This window comes from Sturnus vulgaris, chromosome 9 (genome assembly GCF_052056855.1).
Source record: "Sturnus vulgaris isolate bStuVul1 chromosome 9, bStuVul1.hap1, whole genome shotgun sequence".
Taxonomy (NCBI): Eukaryota; Metazoa; Chordata; class Aves; order Passeriformes; family Sturnidae; genus Sturnus; species Sturnus vulgaris.
In genome coordinates, this window is record NC_142251.1 from 9,648,789 (window position 1) to 9,663,052 (window position 14,264).

The 14,264-nt window shown below is 45.2% G+C and overlaps 2 protein-coding genes across 3 annotated transcripts; one reads left to right on the plus strand and one right to left on the minus strand.

Moving 5' to 3' along the window:
- The first annotated feature begins 1,999 nt into the window (after positions 1 to 1,999).
- On the plus strand, positions 2,000 to 9,121 carry IPP (intracisternal A particle-promoted polypeptide). The gene is made up of 8 exons (XM_014872064.2): positions 2,000 to 2,370; positions 2,454 to 2,885; positions 3,224 to 3,379; positions 4,116 to 4,283; positions 5,070 to 5,207; positions 5,527 to 5,649; positions 6,314 to 6,534; positions 7,363 to 9,121. The coding sequence occupies exons 1-8, from the start codon at positions 2,067 to 2,069 to the stop codon at positions 7,585 to 7,587; spliced, it is 1,767 nt and encodes a 588-aa protein (XP_014727550.2). The 5' UTR covers positions 2,000 to 2,066; the 3' UTR covers positions 7,588 to 9,121.
- A 631-nt stretch (positions 9,122 to 9,752) lies between these two features.
- TMEM69 (transmembrane protein 69) lies at positions 9,753 to 13,833 on the minus strand. 2 transcript variants are annotated; one of them, XM_014872065.2, is made up of 3 exons: positions 13,273 to 13,832; positions 12,766 to 12,828; positions 9,753 to 12,176 (listed from the first exon to the last, which is right to left on the minus strand). In XM_014872065.2, exons 2-3 carry the CDS (start codon positions 12,808 to 12,810, stop codon positions 11,475 to 11,477), a joined length of 747 nt encoding a protein of 248 aa, XP_014727551.2. In that variant the 5' UTR covers positions 12,811 to 12,828; positions 13,273 to 13,832; the 3' UTR covers positions 9,753 to 11,474. The 2 variants fall into 2 exon arrangements, with proteins under 2 accessions (XP_014727551.2, XP_088025644.1); XM_088169518.1 differs by having other exon boundaries at positions 12,766 to 13,833.
- Between the last annotated feature and the right edge of the window lie 431 nt (positions 13,834 to 14,264).

Below are 14,264 nucleotides of genomic sequence, written 5' to 3' on the forward strand. Positions count from 1 at the left end.
CTGACATCAGCCAGCCAGCGAGCCACTGGCATTTAGGAGAATTCTAAGCCTTTTATTCACAGGCCGTTTCCGATGAATAAAATGTCAGTGTGAGAGGGGTCTGGTTTCTTTTACTGATGCATAAAAGAAAGAAAAACCTCGATGCATTTATTAGCCGAGCTTAAAATTTATAGAGTTATATCAGCATGCATCCAACTGTGTGTGCTTGCAGAAACCTTCTCCCTTGATCTATGTTTTCTATGAGTATTTTTTGAAGGCCAACTTAAAATGTAATTAGAATGTAAAGCTGATGAAGAGAGAAACTAACAGTCCCCCGAGGGTATAATGATTCAGATTCTTTCCAGAAGTACATATAAAAGTTATTACAATGAAATGCAGAATCATGAGAAAAGCCTGAGGGGCCATGACCATTGTAACTGTAGGCGGACGTATTTTTCTTTCCCAGTCTCACAGTAAATAGATATGGAAGCCTTCCAAGTGGCTTTCTGATTGCTTTTTGCTCTGTCTGGATGTTTTGCTCCTGGAACAGTTGTGGAAAACTCCGGATGGATGTTTTTCTCTCGGAATTAGTGCCAGGTCTGCCAGGCCCAGTGACTGCATGAATGTAACTCAGTATGTGATGTTCATCCCCCATCAGTGCCCAGGCATGCCATGACTCAGGGAATTACACAGACTAAGATGGAAGCACACTCTGCCTCAGGATCAGTGCTGACCCCAGTGACCCACATGGTGCTACTACAAGACACTGGTGAAACATCTGTGCTGGAATGTAGAGGAAGGCCCACACATGGCATGACACTATAGACAAAGGGGGTGCTGGGCTGCATCTGCCTGTCACGCTCCTGGAACAGTTGTGGAAAACTCAGGAGGGATGATTCTCTCTCAAATCAGTGTCAGCTCTGCCAGACCTGGTGATCATGTGCATTTACCTCAGTATGTGATGCTTACCCCCTGCTGCCATCAGGTCTGCTGCCACAGTCTCAGGCAGTGTCCCTGCCTGCCATCTCTGCTGTTCCCTGGGCTGGTGGCAGCTGCAATTTCTCCCCAACATAGCCATATTTCTCACAAGCACAGATTGAGGTGGACAGATACCCAGTTTGCAAGAGCATGACTAGGACTGAGGGACAGAGGTTGTGACAGCAGTGACCAAGTGAACAACCTATTGTGGGACCAGTTTTAACCACAAACAAGCTCTTAGCAGAGCAGGGAACGAGCCCAACGTGGCCAGAGGTGCCTGTAGGGTCTCCTCCCTTTAAAATGGACATTGAGGTGCTAAAGGATGCCCAGGGAAGGCAACAAGGCTAGGAAATATGTCTTATGTGGAGCGGCTGAGGCAGCAGGGGGAGTCTCAAATAGGCTCGGGGGGACCTCACTGGTCTCTTACAACTCCCTGGAGGGAGGTTATAGTGAGGTGGGGGCCAGTCTCTTTTACTGTGCCTGCAGTGAGAGGACCAGAGGAAATGGCCTTAAGCTAAGACAGGTGAGATTCAGATTAGATGTCAGAAAAAAAATTTCACTATTCGGTTGGTCAGGTGTTGTAATAGGTTGTCCAGGGAAGTGGTGGAGTCACCACCCCTGGAGGTGTTTAAGAGACATCTGGATCTGGCATTGGGTGATGTGCTTTAGCAGTTCAGGGGTTACAGGGGCAGGGCTGGGTGGACCGCTGGAATGAATAACCTTAAAGTCTCTTCCAACCTTGATGATTCCGTGATTCCTGTGGGGCCTCACGGGGCCAGGTGCCCAGGCAGGCGAATAGACAAATGAGTGGTCAAGAGGTATTAGAATCTAGTGCCGCCTTGAGGGCAGGGCTCTCGGCATACGAGGGAGCTCGGCACACACGGAGCCCCCGGCACACACGGAGCCCTCAGGAGCCCTCAGCAATCGCGGAGCCCTCCCCGCGCCCTCAGCACGCCCCGTCGCGGTGCCCGCCCCGTCCAGGCAGAGCCGCCTCAGCGGGGAGCGCGCCCCCCTCCGGGCACGCGCCCGGGCGGGCGGAGCGGGGCCCGTGCGCGTGCGCGTGCGCGGCGCGAGGCCGGCGCCGGGGGGTTGCCGGTGCCTCAGCAGCGATGGCGGCGAATGCCGGGACGGGCAAGAGCGGCTCTGGCTCCAGCTCCATCTCCAGTTCCGAGCGGCACGCCCGCCTCCTCCTGGCCCAGATCAACCGTCTGCGCGCCGGGCACAGCTTCTGCGACGTGCGGCTGGAGGTGGGCCCGGAGGCGTTCTCCGTGCACCGCCTGGTACTGGCGGCCAGCAGCCCCTACTTCGCGGCGCTGTTCGCGAGCGGCATGAAGGAGTCCGGGCGGGACGTGGTGCGCATCGCGGGCGTGGAGGCGGACACCTTCCACACGCTGCTCGACTTCATCTACACAGGTGAGGGCTGGCGGGGGGACGAGGGGCGGGTGTCCGGAGGCCGCAGGCTGGAGCGGGGCCCCGCTGTGGTTTGGTGCCCGCAGGGGTGGTGAGCATCGCGGAGCACAACGTCCAGGAGCTCATCGTCGCCGCGGACATGCTGCAGCTCACCGAGGTGGTGGAGCTCTGCTGCGAGTTCCTCAAGGGCCAGATCGACCCGCTGAACTGCATCGGCCTCTTCCAGTTCTCCGAGCAGATCGCCTGTCACGACTTGATGGAGTTCACCGAGAGCTACATCCACACGCACTTCCTGGAGGTGCAGAGCGGAGAGGAATTCCTGGCGCTCACCAAGGAGCAGCTCGTGAAGATCCTGCGGAGCGAGGACCTGAGCATCGAGGACGAGTACCAAGTTTTCACAGCAGCGATGCAATGGATTCTGAAGGATGTGGGGAAAAGAAAGAAATATGTCGTAGAAGTACTGGAGCCTGTTCGATTCCCTCTGCTACCAGCGCAAAGGCTGTTAAAATACATAGAAAGTAAGTGAAAAAAGGAATATCAGATGCATGTATGTGAGCAAACCATGTGCTGTTAAAAGTTACTGGGCTTTGATGGACTATTTTTTACATTAATAGCGCAACGAGTGAAAATATTTATAGCAAAAAAGCTCTATTTAAAGAAAAAAATAAGCACAGCTTACTTTAAAAACACGCTTTTGAAAATGCTGTATAAAAGTAAGCAACATTGATTTGTCTTCTGTTTTAGGAGAAATTAGTAATTTTTTTACAACTGAATTGCTTACAGTTTGTTACTTTTCACTGTACTTTTTTAAAATTCTGCTCATTTTATTCTTTTTCTGCTTATGTTACTCTTGAAGGTATTCCAGATTTCAGTCTTCGGGTGGCCCTGCAAACTCTGTTGAAAGAATATTGTGAAGTCTCTAAGTCTCCCAAAGAGAACAAGGTCAGCAGTTTTCTGCAGGCTTCTAAAGGTCGTCCCCGGAGGAAAGCCAGGAAGTACCTTTATGCAGTAGGTTAGAATGTGGCTGTTTGAACCTTATGAAACAAATGAAGTAGTATATCAGAATGTAGTACCGAAGGAGATACTCGAGGATTTTTTAACAACCAAAATATATAAAGATAGCAAGACGTTTCATCATGGCTGAGTTAAAATGTTAGCTGCCTTAATTAGAATTGCACAGAAATCCAGCATTCACATTTCTTGTCATTGTGACATGGCATTCAAAGCCCAGATTTGCTGTTCAAAAATAATTTGCCTTGGGTGGAAAGCTGCAAATCAGCAGAGGATTTACCCAGGGTTCACTGCTGGAATGGTGTATGCAAATTATTTGCACGTTTTGTTCTGATGGCTGAAGTTTTCTCTGTGCAGGATACTTTGGTTTATGTGATGGGATACTTGAAATTCCAAGTTTTCAGCCAAGCTGCTGCTTTATATTGGAAGGAACATGTTTGTTTCACCCTATGGGCAGTAGCACTGCTTAGAGAGCAAAGGCTGTTGGCTGATCCTTGTAGTTTACTGAAAACATGAATTCTAATACTTGTAGTGTTGTGGCATCAGCTCAGCACAATTTCCATTACCCTCAAGGCAACCATTCTTCTTTGTATGCTGGAGAAACGAAGCTACTTGTAAAAATCCAATTCCTTCCAGAAGTGGCTAATGGCTGTTACTGTAATATTTTTAATAGCTTAGATATAGGAACATGAGGATGAACAGGAAGCTCTTACTTGGCCTTTGCACTTACTTTGCAGGTGGGTACACCCGACTTCAAGGAGGACGCTGGAGTGACAGCAGAGCCCTCAGCTGTGTGGAGCGATTTGACACCTTCAGCCATTACTGGACCACAGTATCCTCTCTCCATCAGGCCCGGAGCGGGCTGGGGGTGGCTGTGGTGGGAGGAATGGTCTATGCCATTGGAGGTAACAGCTGAAATAAGCATTCTTTCTTACAGGAATGCTAGAAAACTCATGTATTGAGACTTTCAAAATTATTCTTCTTTTTAGTGGTTCTGAGGATAATACAAATTTTAGGTGTAATAAAGGAATTGGGGTTCCTTTATTCTCTACTATCACTGCTCTATGAATACCTGTTAGGGATCCTGTGCAGGCCAGTTTTTACTAAGCTGCTCTCTCCTTATGGTCAAGCTACTAACAGGTTGCCATATAGATGTGTACAGCTAGAGATGTTGGCTATTCTGTGGGCTTCGTGTACCACCACTAATGGAATTGCTTTTCTCACTTACAGTTTAGCAGAAGCCCATAGCATAAAAGGCAGTAGCATAGGATAGACCACTTGTGCACTGCCTTCCTGGAAAGGCTTGTTATGTCTGTTTGCACAAGGATGTGATGAGTAGCTCTACCAGCCCATCATGAAAGAATGCATATGTAGACTGTTTTTGTCACCACAGAGCTCATTCTTTGGTCTTGAAAACCCAGTCAGTTGTGCTGAGGAGTAAAGCGTGTAGCATTGTGGTTGTTTACCTCTCTGATGTTTTCAGTAACATTTCAGGGAACTATTGATGAAAGTAGTTCCTAGTGATGATTCAGTTCTGGGTATAAATGAAGCTTTTGCTACATTGGCTGTTTAGACAAAAGATAAATCTTGTACTCAAGTGCTGCCTGCCGTGGAAGAAGTTGAAGAATGTTTCTGTATCTGCAGTGCAGAACATTGCATTTCCCCTGACTCTTCTTGCTTTTATTATGCAGGTGAGGACAACTCAATGATTTTTGATTGTACTGAATGTTATGATCCTGTTACTAAGCAATGGACAACTGTGGCTTCCATGAACCATCCCCGTTGTGCACTAGGAGTGTGCACATGCTATGGTGCTATCTATGCTTTGGGTAAGTTGTGGGGTTTTTCTAGGTGAAGTTAAAGATGGTAATTCTTAGAACTTGTAAATTTATTTGATCTTAAATATTACATTTTGGTGATGCAAATTTGCAAACTTAAATTTTGGAAAACAGCTGTGTCCTTAAGTATGAACATATATACTCAATCTCTGTGGATTAGTTATTGTTTAGTTTAACTTATTTCCATTGTAAACTGACTGCATGCTGATTTCAGAATTTGTCCTGGAACAATCCACTGTATGTTTAAAAATGCAGCTAATACACAACTTCATGCCATTAAATTCCTTCCTGTATTTGCTGTGATTTGCAGGAGGCTGGATTGGAGCAGAGATTGGCAACACAATAGAAAGATTTGATCCTGAAGAGAATAGTTGGGATGTGGTGGGAAGCATGGCTAAGCCCCGTTACTGCTTTGGGTGCTGTGAAATGCAAGGTGAATATTGTTACGTTTATATGCTTAAATAGTTCCAACAGCCATTGGATTTTGAAGCTTTATGTCTCAGTCATGAATTCTTACCTTTGTCTTGTACTGAGCTGTCAGTCACACACGCTTGTGCTTCTTTGTTGGTCTAATACTCTATTTTTAATTCTTCAGAATTCAGAGATAAAGTTTTCTCTTGTCTTCTGCCTTTTATCCCATGAAAAGTTTTTACATAGCTGCCAGTATAGTTATGCAGCTAGTCTTTTAGCAGTTGATTGTTCTTTCTGATACTGCTTTTATTTATCTTCCATATTTGGGTTTGTGTATTTTTCTTTGTGACAATCTGAAGACTTGTCATAGGTTATTTTAAGACAGACATGTCTAAATACTTGATCAATAAATGTGCTTACAAAGTATTTGATCCTGGCCAGATCAGCAGTTGCTGATCTTCTGAATTCCTTCCCGTGCACTTAATTAATTTTTGCTTTCTTCGAAGCTTCTAATGCTCAAGGGACAACTGCTCATGCAGAATCTTTATATATTCTACTACTGAGCCAAAGGAGGATTTTTTCTGTCATTCTTTAACCATCTTAATGTCAGGCTGAAACTTGTGTTGTGACAGTTATTTTCTGTCTGTATTTTGAAACCTAAAAGAGGAGAAGGTCTGTTTCTGCAGGTTTGATTTATGTCATTGGTGGTATCAGCAGTGAAGGAGTAGAGCTGCGTTCTGTTGAAGTCTACGACCCCATCTCTAAACGTTGGTCTGAGCTTGCTCCAATGGGCACCCGAAGAGCCTATCTTGGTGTAGCTGCTCTCAACGATTGTATCTATGCTGTGGGAGGCTGGAATGAATCCCAGGATGCACTTGCTAGTGTAGAAAGATACTCATTTGAAGAGGTATGGCAGAGTTCCTTCTTTTCATTAATGCAGATTGCATCTGCTTTGTGTAAGATGCTATAGCGGTATCCCGCTTCCTTTCTTTAAAAAGAAAAAGCTGGAAATTCCATTTCTTTTCACTGCTGGCTGGTTATCTTGAGTGAAACAAAGCTTTGGTGTTCTCAGGGTCTGTCCTAAGTACTTGTCGTGGTTTAACTATGCACAGATGTACTGTAGTTTGGTAAATACTTCTTAGGGTTAAGATGAGAGGATAGATTCCCCCTCTGCAATAGAAAGCTCAATAATCTGAATAGAGAGAAAAAAACTCATTGTAAAAATAAGAGTTACCTTTTATTGCAAAATTTGAGGATCTTCTGCTGCATCAAAATGTAGTGGTGTTTCAGCATGACTAGAAGATAAAAAATTTCTCCAGACGGTTATTGCTTATGTTTTTATGATGCTGTTTGGAAGAGTAGCTACTCCTAAAAGCAGAACATAATCTCATGTGCCATCTGTTTTGTTTTTCAAATTGAATCTAGTTTTCCTGTTTCCCCCACCTCAAACTGTACCATGCTCTATTTTAGAGACTGACTGCATCTTGCAGTGACTGAAGGTGTTGTTTGCAGACAGTACAGGATCTGCTCTTTAGAGATTAACACAGTTTGGACCCCTTGTGAGAGCGTTGTCATTTCTGCCTTGATAATCCTCTAGATACTGTACACATACCACATGTAAGCCTATGAAGGGTATACATAGTGTTCTTTGTATATGTTTCAGTCTTTAAAAATTACTGTATCAGAATCAGAGTATGCCCTAAAGCTATTTCTTGATCTTTCACCGTTTTGTTAGGAAAAGTGGGTTGAAGTTGCATCGATGAAGATCCCAAGAGCTGGTGTGTGTGTTGTGGCTGTGAATGGACTTCTCTATGCCTCAGGAGGCCGAGCTCCCAGTCCTGATTTTGCTGCTCCAGTAACCTCTGACTCTGTTGAAGTTTATAACCCTCACATGGACAGCTGGACTGAAATTGCCAACATGATCACCAGCCGCTGCGAAGGAGGGGTAGCTGTGCTGTAAAACACAAAGAAGAAAGTTCATTCAAGGAATGAGTAAATTATGTCTCCTCAGATTTCCTGTTTCATTGGCCAGAAACCTCTTTTAACACAGGAGCTTCAGTGGAGAATTAGATCAGAGGGATTTTCCTGAGCAAAAGGAAAAGCCCTTCAAAGTAAATTGGCTTATCCAGTGTCTGTCTCAGGAAGTATTCTGTTAAGAGTAGAAATGCCTCTTATAACTGGATTAAGCTCACTGAAATAAAAGGTGAATTTGCCCTGTAAAAATCTGAAGAAATCATTCCAATGGGTTAGAGACATTAATTAGGTTGTTACTGAGCTGGCACTTTAGCTAAACTTGCAATCTGGAAATGGGTTACTGTCAACAGCAAGGAGTTACCTGTAGGTAAGATCAGATGGATGATTTGGATGTCATTAGTTATTTTTCTGGCAGAAAACAAGGAAGAGAACAGACAGGGAAGACTTGGTGCCTCTATTTATGACCTTGATGCATTTAAGCTTCTTCTCTGTTGCTGGACCTGGTGGGCATTAAATATGAATTGGATCTTTACTATCTGGCCACTCCACAAATTTGAATGGTGAGTGGATGAGAATTTCCTGTTCTGGAAGGCTGTCCTCACAGTTCTAATAATGCTGTTCCCCTTCAGTGCTGGTTTTTCTTCTCAGTGGTGTCAGTGATGCCAGTAGAGCTCTTTTTTTGTGTAAGTTCTGGTGAATTTTAAATGCAAATGCTATTCATTAGATTGACTGTTCTGTTTAGGACTGCTCTTAGTATTAAAACACAGGGAAAGGCTTTTGCCCCCATATTTTTTTTCTCCAGAGTCAAATGTGTTTTTACCCTGTGTGACACGTGTTGAGACTTGGCACTGAATACTTGCTGTTTTACAAGGCACACTCCACTTTCACTACATCTTGTATCCTGCCTCATGCAAATTTGAGCCAATGGAGCTTTTTATGACAGAATTAGCTGCATTTAGCATTAAAGTGATGATATCAGCGTGCTCTTAAGGAGTTTGTATTTAGCTTGGATACATTTAGTAATACAATACTACAAAGAGTTTGGAGTTATTTCTAGATTCATTTATTTAACGTATTTGAAGTTGCTTTTTGCACACTGTGGCTGCATTTTCAGCACAGCTGTGGATGATTTGGATGGAGTCTGAAGTGAGGCTGTTTGAATTTTGATAGACAGTGTTATTCTGGAACACAAAACCACAACTGGAATGTCACAAAACAGGAAGCCTGGCACTGTGTAGACAAAGGAGCTGTTTAGGTCAATATCCCCTGTGTGAAATTAACAAATTAATACATGAATAAATCCTCCAAGGTGTTTGTTACAGGTACCTTAATAATCTAGGTACTAAAATCTAACATAGGGTTGGGCTAAAACATGCTAGATGATGAAGAGTTTCTGTGATTATTCCATAATCTTGTGTGTGCTTTTACTTCAAAGAATTTATGTGTCTGAATTAATGATTTTTTTCAATTATAAGCTTGTTTAAACTGTTTTTCATAATAAAATGAATTTTCAGAACTGACTGGAATGCTCTTGAATAGTTTGCTTTCATAACTTAGTAAGCTATATTACTGCCACTTTCATATAATAGGTAATTTTTTCTTTTTATTGGAAATCATATTTCCCAGTAGAACACCAGGGAAAGATTGGTTATAAATTGTGACTGTTTGAGTGGTGGAAGTAACATGCTTCTGCAGTAAAATACTCATCTATTTCTCTTCTCAGTGTAAAATCACTCAGATTTCTTGAGAGTCTGACTGTCTTGCCAGCTCTATTCAGCCCTCTGTGGGACGAAATTAGAGGTAATAAATATTTCTTAGTCTTTCTTCTTAATTTTTCAGGATCCTTTTTGGAACCATTTGAGAAACACGACCTTAGCTGTATTTTATTAGTTTGTGAACGACAGGTTTACTTCTCATCCTTACCTGTAAACTTCCTGGTTTAATGGAGCTTGAGGTAGTCTGCAGTTGTCTGAAGTTACCTTCTCCAGGTTTTGTAACTGATTCTGTCATGTTTGAATGAAACTTCGAAGCTGGTTGATTATGGTCTCTGACCCTCAACACCTCTTTAACCCAATCAAGACAAAGACAGGACTCTTCTCTGGACCCATATTAAAAGATGCCATGTCTAAGTAACAAGGAATAGAAAAACTATTTTCATTCACAAACTCAATTTTATTTCCTTTATATTCAGAAAGCTCTGAAATATATTGTTTAATAGGGTACTTTCATAGTTCAGCATAGAGCAATTGATACCCATTATTGCTTCATATGTTGTTTAACATACAAACGTTAACAGATTGCAAAAGAGAGAGGCTTATGTACAGAGCTGCTGTTTCAACAACATCATACAAGATGGTTCCATCTCCAGGACTGGCAGGTTTCTTAAAACATCTGTTCTTTGCAGAATGAACAGGTATCAAGTTTTAAGGGACAATACATGCTTTATTTGGTGTAGAAAAACAATGAAAAATAGTGTTTTAACAGAACTATGAGGATTATCTGGTCCTCAGACCACGTGTAGATGTCATTTTCAGCTTTCTTCCTGCATCGTACAATGTACTTAAATACTTCTGATAATACTTACAAGCAATATGCCCACATCCCATTTCATAGGTTTCTTGAGGTAGCGGACGCAAAAAAGAAAATCAATGTGACTTAGGTTGTATCTTCCACTGTTCCACTAAATGATGTGCTAGGAAGAATTAAGACAGGGAGCATATGCTTCTGCAGTGGTTTCAGTAATGGATCCATCATGGAGGGTTTGCAGGCTACAAGTCCATTAGTACCTGTCCAAATATATGGATTCTACGGAGAAGGAAGACAGAAGCTACTTTCAGTCCCATTATCTGATCCCTTAGTGCCAGCACTTGAGTCCTTGTGTCATAGCATAAATTAACAGTCCTTTAATTTAGGAGGATGGCAGATCTTTATGGCTGTGTCACATGCAACTTCCTTTGCTGGGCAGCCCTAAATCCAAACAAAACCTAGGAACAGGTGGCCCAAATAGCCTTTTTATTTCAGTAAGCCTTTGCAAGAATTTGACTTTCAGTCTCCTGTGGTACCTTGTCAGCGATACAAAGCTCCCCATTCAGCTTTCCCCATGCCAGCACAGCAGCTGAATGACACATTTCAGGTGAGTGCTGACCTTGGCTTGCCACTGCAAACAAACCTCACCCGCCCTTCCTTACCTGACACTGCACTGAGCATTTCCTCACACAGCATCCCTGGAAGTGTCCAGGCTGGATGGGGCTTTGAGCAGCCTGATCTAGTGGAAGGTGTCCCTGTATACAGCAGGAGATTGGAACAAGATGATCTTTAAGGCACCTTCCAACCTAAACCATTCTGTGATTTTCAGCACCTTCTCTGAAAATAGGAGTGAAATCAGTCTTGTTCTATAATGCAGCAATTGAGTAGAATGTGCTTTTGCTTAATTCTCTGCTACTTCTTTAAACACCAAACTAGAACTGCTTTCACCTTGTAACCGTTGTTTTCCCCACCTCAGAACATGATCACATATTACAGTCAAACCAGATGCTTTCATAGTTCAGCACAGTGCAATTCATACCCATGTAATCTTGAATCTGCATTCTAGATTCCTAGAGCAGCAACATCTCTTTCAGGAGTGATTCTTTGTCATACAGAAAAGGACAGACTCAAGCTTGCCTTGGAAGTAATTGCTATTTACAATCCTTCCCTCCTGAACTAGCTTCAAAATCAGTTGGAAAATCATTTTGCTTCAAGAATAACCATCTTGATCCCTGCCATCATACAACTTCTAAGCACAAATCAGTCTTTATTTCTCTTGGAACTCCATACAAATACCTTACTGGCAGATAATAGCTTTTCTTTAATGATTTATTAATTTGTGTTCTGTCATATTTTTCTGTCATCACTTTGCTCCCCTTCTAAGACAGCTTTCAGTGCTACAGTGGCCAACAGGGATAACATCATTACCATTGTTCCCACTACTCTCAGTACTTTAAACCACATGGGGTAAGTAGGAAGAAGGGAAATGTCACAATGCAGTGCTATCCCTAAGGCCAGCATGAGCATTACTGCTCCCTGAGTGACATCTTTGAAAAGCAAGGCTTGGCAGGCAAGCAGAGGAGGAACTGTGCCATTAGCCAGATTCAGCCAGTCTGGCTTGGCTGGGCTGTTTTCTGGGAGAGCAAACCCCCACCTCATTCCCCCTAGGAATGATGCTGTTGCAGCACCGTAGGCAACCTGAGCAAAGGCCAGCTGAGGGCAGTAGGTCCCCTGCACGGCCATGGCCAGCGGCATGGCCACAAATGGAATTAGCCCCCCAAGGCTTAAGTAAAGGACTGGCTTGGGACAATCCTTCAGTGATTCCAAGCTTTTATGTGATTCTGCCTCAGATTCTGCTGGGGTTTTCTTCTTGAAGACAGGGAGAGAAGTGTGAAAAGCCTGGAGCTTGGTTGTGTAAACTGATGCTGGTTTGAGGCTCAGAGATGTTGAGAGAGGACACCCATCTCTCCGCAGCCGGAGGGCCAAGGACGACCAAGTTGTCTTATGCTTCCCGTAGAGCAGCAGACTGGGACCAGTTAACTTCTGCAGCTGCAAGCACAAAACTTGTTCTAAACACTGCACAGTGTAGGCTTACAGATCTGCAGGTACCTAAACTATCTACTGAATATTGTACCAAGTGATTTTCCAGATCAGGTCACACCACAGCTGTCCTTGCTTTTGAATTTCAAGTGGTTTTAACTGAACTTATGACGGGACCCAATGCAGCTGATAAAGAATAACTGGGTTCTCCAGAGTGCACAAGCAAAGCTTACTCGGTGCCCACCTATCCCTCCCCACACACATGCATTCTCTAGGCACTTTTAAGGTATATCAGTTCTTTTCAGAGTAACATATAAAACAGTTTCATAGAGAAGCAGGATAAGGCCACCCCACAAACCAGCTACTGTCCCCTCACTACTCCAGCAAGAAGTGATAGGAAAAAAGACTTTGCGACAATAAAATTTTATTTTATAAAAGAAACAGCTTTCCCTAAAAGTGCTGTAGAAACGATGAACTATTCCAGAAAAGCTGAGTGATAAACTCCAACTTGAAAGCCACCTTTTTTTCAAAGCTGCAGTCCTATCGTTTTCTATTTTACTTTTAAATAAAATCAGCAAAAAAGTCTTCATTAACTTACTTTGAAAGGTGTGTTGAAGCAGCATCGTTGTATGAGAGGAAACATATTTATTTTGTCAAGGCTCTAAAATAGAAAAAATCAGGAGGAGGTCTGAAACCGATGAATCACTGAGTTGGTCTGATGCTCTAAGTTCAGTCACAATCTACACTTATCAAATACAGGAGTCTTACAGGTGTATATTTAAAGAGATGTATGTATATATATATTACATATGTATTCGATCAGTACTTGCCCACTGCAGAATAGTTTCAAGCAGCTTTATGAACTGATTCTAAAGCTGTATTAACTGTTGCAACAATAATTTCTAGTTAAAGAACTGAGTATCAGGGAACAGGTCATGGCTTCCCGTTCATGGACCATCTTCTCTTCAAGGGATAAATGGCTGCACAAAGCTTATAAAGGAGCAATTCCTCACACGCGGAAAAGGAGATCACGAATAAAAATGGAGTGGAAAAGCCATCCCATCCGAGGTGTAGGTAAGTTTCCCTGCCGGGATACGACACTCACCGGGGGAAGGTAGGCAGCTCGCCCTGGATTTGACTCCGCAGTTCCCGGTCCTGCTGCGCCGGGAGAGAAAGGCGGGTCCGCACAGCCAAACTCCCCTGACGGAGGACGAAGGGAGCAGAGAATATATGTATATTCCAGAGAGGAGGGGCCGCTCTGCCCCGGGGACCGGGCAGGACTCACTGGGCGCTACCACCGGACCGGGCCCGCCCTCTGTGGCGGCTTCCGGTGCCACCATAAGCGCTCCGACGGCGCCCGGTGCTTAGCGTTACCGGTCCGGGCAGGAATCGGCGCTGCCCATCGTGATCCACTGGGCTGGGGAAGGCCCTACCGAGACGATACTGGGGACAGCAGCACCGGTCACTCTCAGCCCGAGAGCCGCGGTCGGTCTGGCAGAGGAGCGACACGCTCCTCTCCTGCCCATGGGACAGAACCTCTCCTAGGGAGCAGTGCGGCCGTTCCTGTTTTCTGTCTTCCGGCATCACGGCATCGGGAAATCCTTTCACAGCTGGACTACAAATCCCATCCCGCCCTGCGGCGCGCCGGCCGCCTATCTGCACGGCGGAGATAGCGGGTATTCTTCTGGGACGCGTAGTCTGCAGCTGTTTCCGACAGGCGGCGACGGGGGTGGTGCAAGCCATGGCCTCTGATTGGTGGGGCGGGAGGCGCAGGGGCCGGGGCGGGGGTAGGGAAGGGGAGCCGGGGGGCGTGTCCCTTCCGCGTGCTCGGCCCGGCCCCGCCCCCCGCGCGCGCGGGCCCCGCCCCCTCCGGCCCCCGGCCGGGCAGGGCTGGGCGGCCATTTTGGGCAGAGCTTTGTTATGGTTGTGGGGCCGCCGGAGCCGCGCCAGGGCCCGCCCGGTGAGTGCGGCCCCCGCGCCGCCCCCGCCGCGCCCCCCGCGCCCCCCGCGCCTTCACCCGGCCCCTGCTGCCCCCAGGCCCGCCCCGCCGCTCCCCGCGGCACCGCGGGCTCGGTGCGGCCCGGGAGCGGCCTCCCG

What these genes read in the sequence shown, in the direction of transcription:
- IPP (XM_014872064.2), top strand. Translation starts at nt 2,067, where the DNA reads ATGGCGGCGAATGCCGGGACGGGCAAGAGCGGCTCTGGCTCCAGCTCC. An exon ending in GCTGTTAAAATACATAGAAA is followed by an intron (nt 2,886 to 3,223) that starts GTAAGTGAAAAA and finishes TTACTCTTGAAG; the next exon opens with GTATTCCAGATTTCAGTCTT. An exon ending in AATGGTCTATGCCATTGGAG is followed by an intron (nt 4,284 to 5,069) that starts GTAACAGCTGAA and finishes TTTATTATGCAG; the next exon opens with GTGAGGACAACTCAATGATT.
- TMEM69 (XM_088169518.1), bottom strand. Translation starts at nt 12,810, where the DNA reads ATGTTTCCTCTCATACAACGATGCTGCTTCAACACACCTTTCAAA. An exon ending in GCTTCAACACACCTTTCAAA is followed by an intron (nt 12,177 to 12,765) that starts GTAAGTTAATGA and finishes TTGTGCTTGCAG; the next exon opens with CTGCAGAAGTTAACTGGTCC.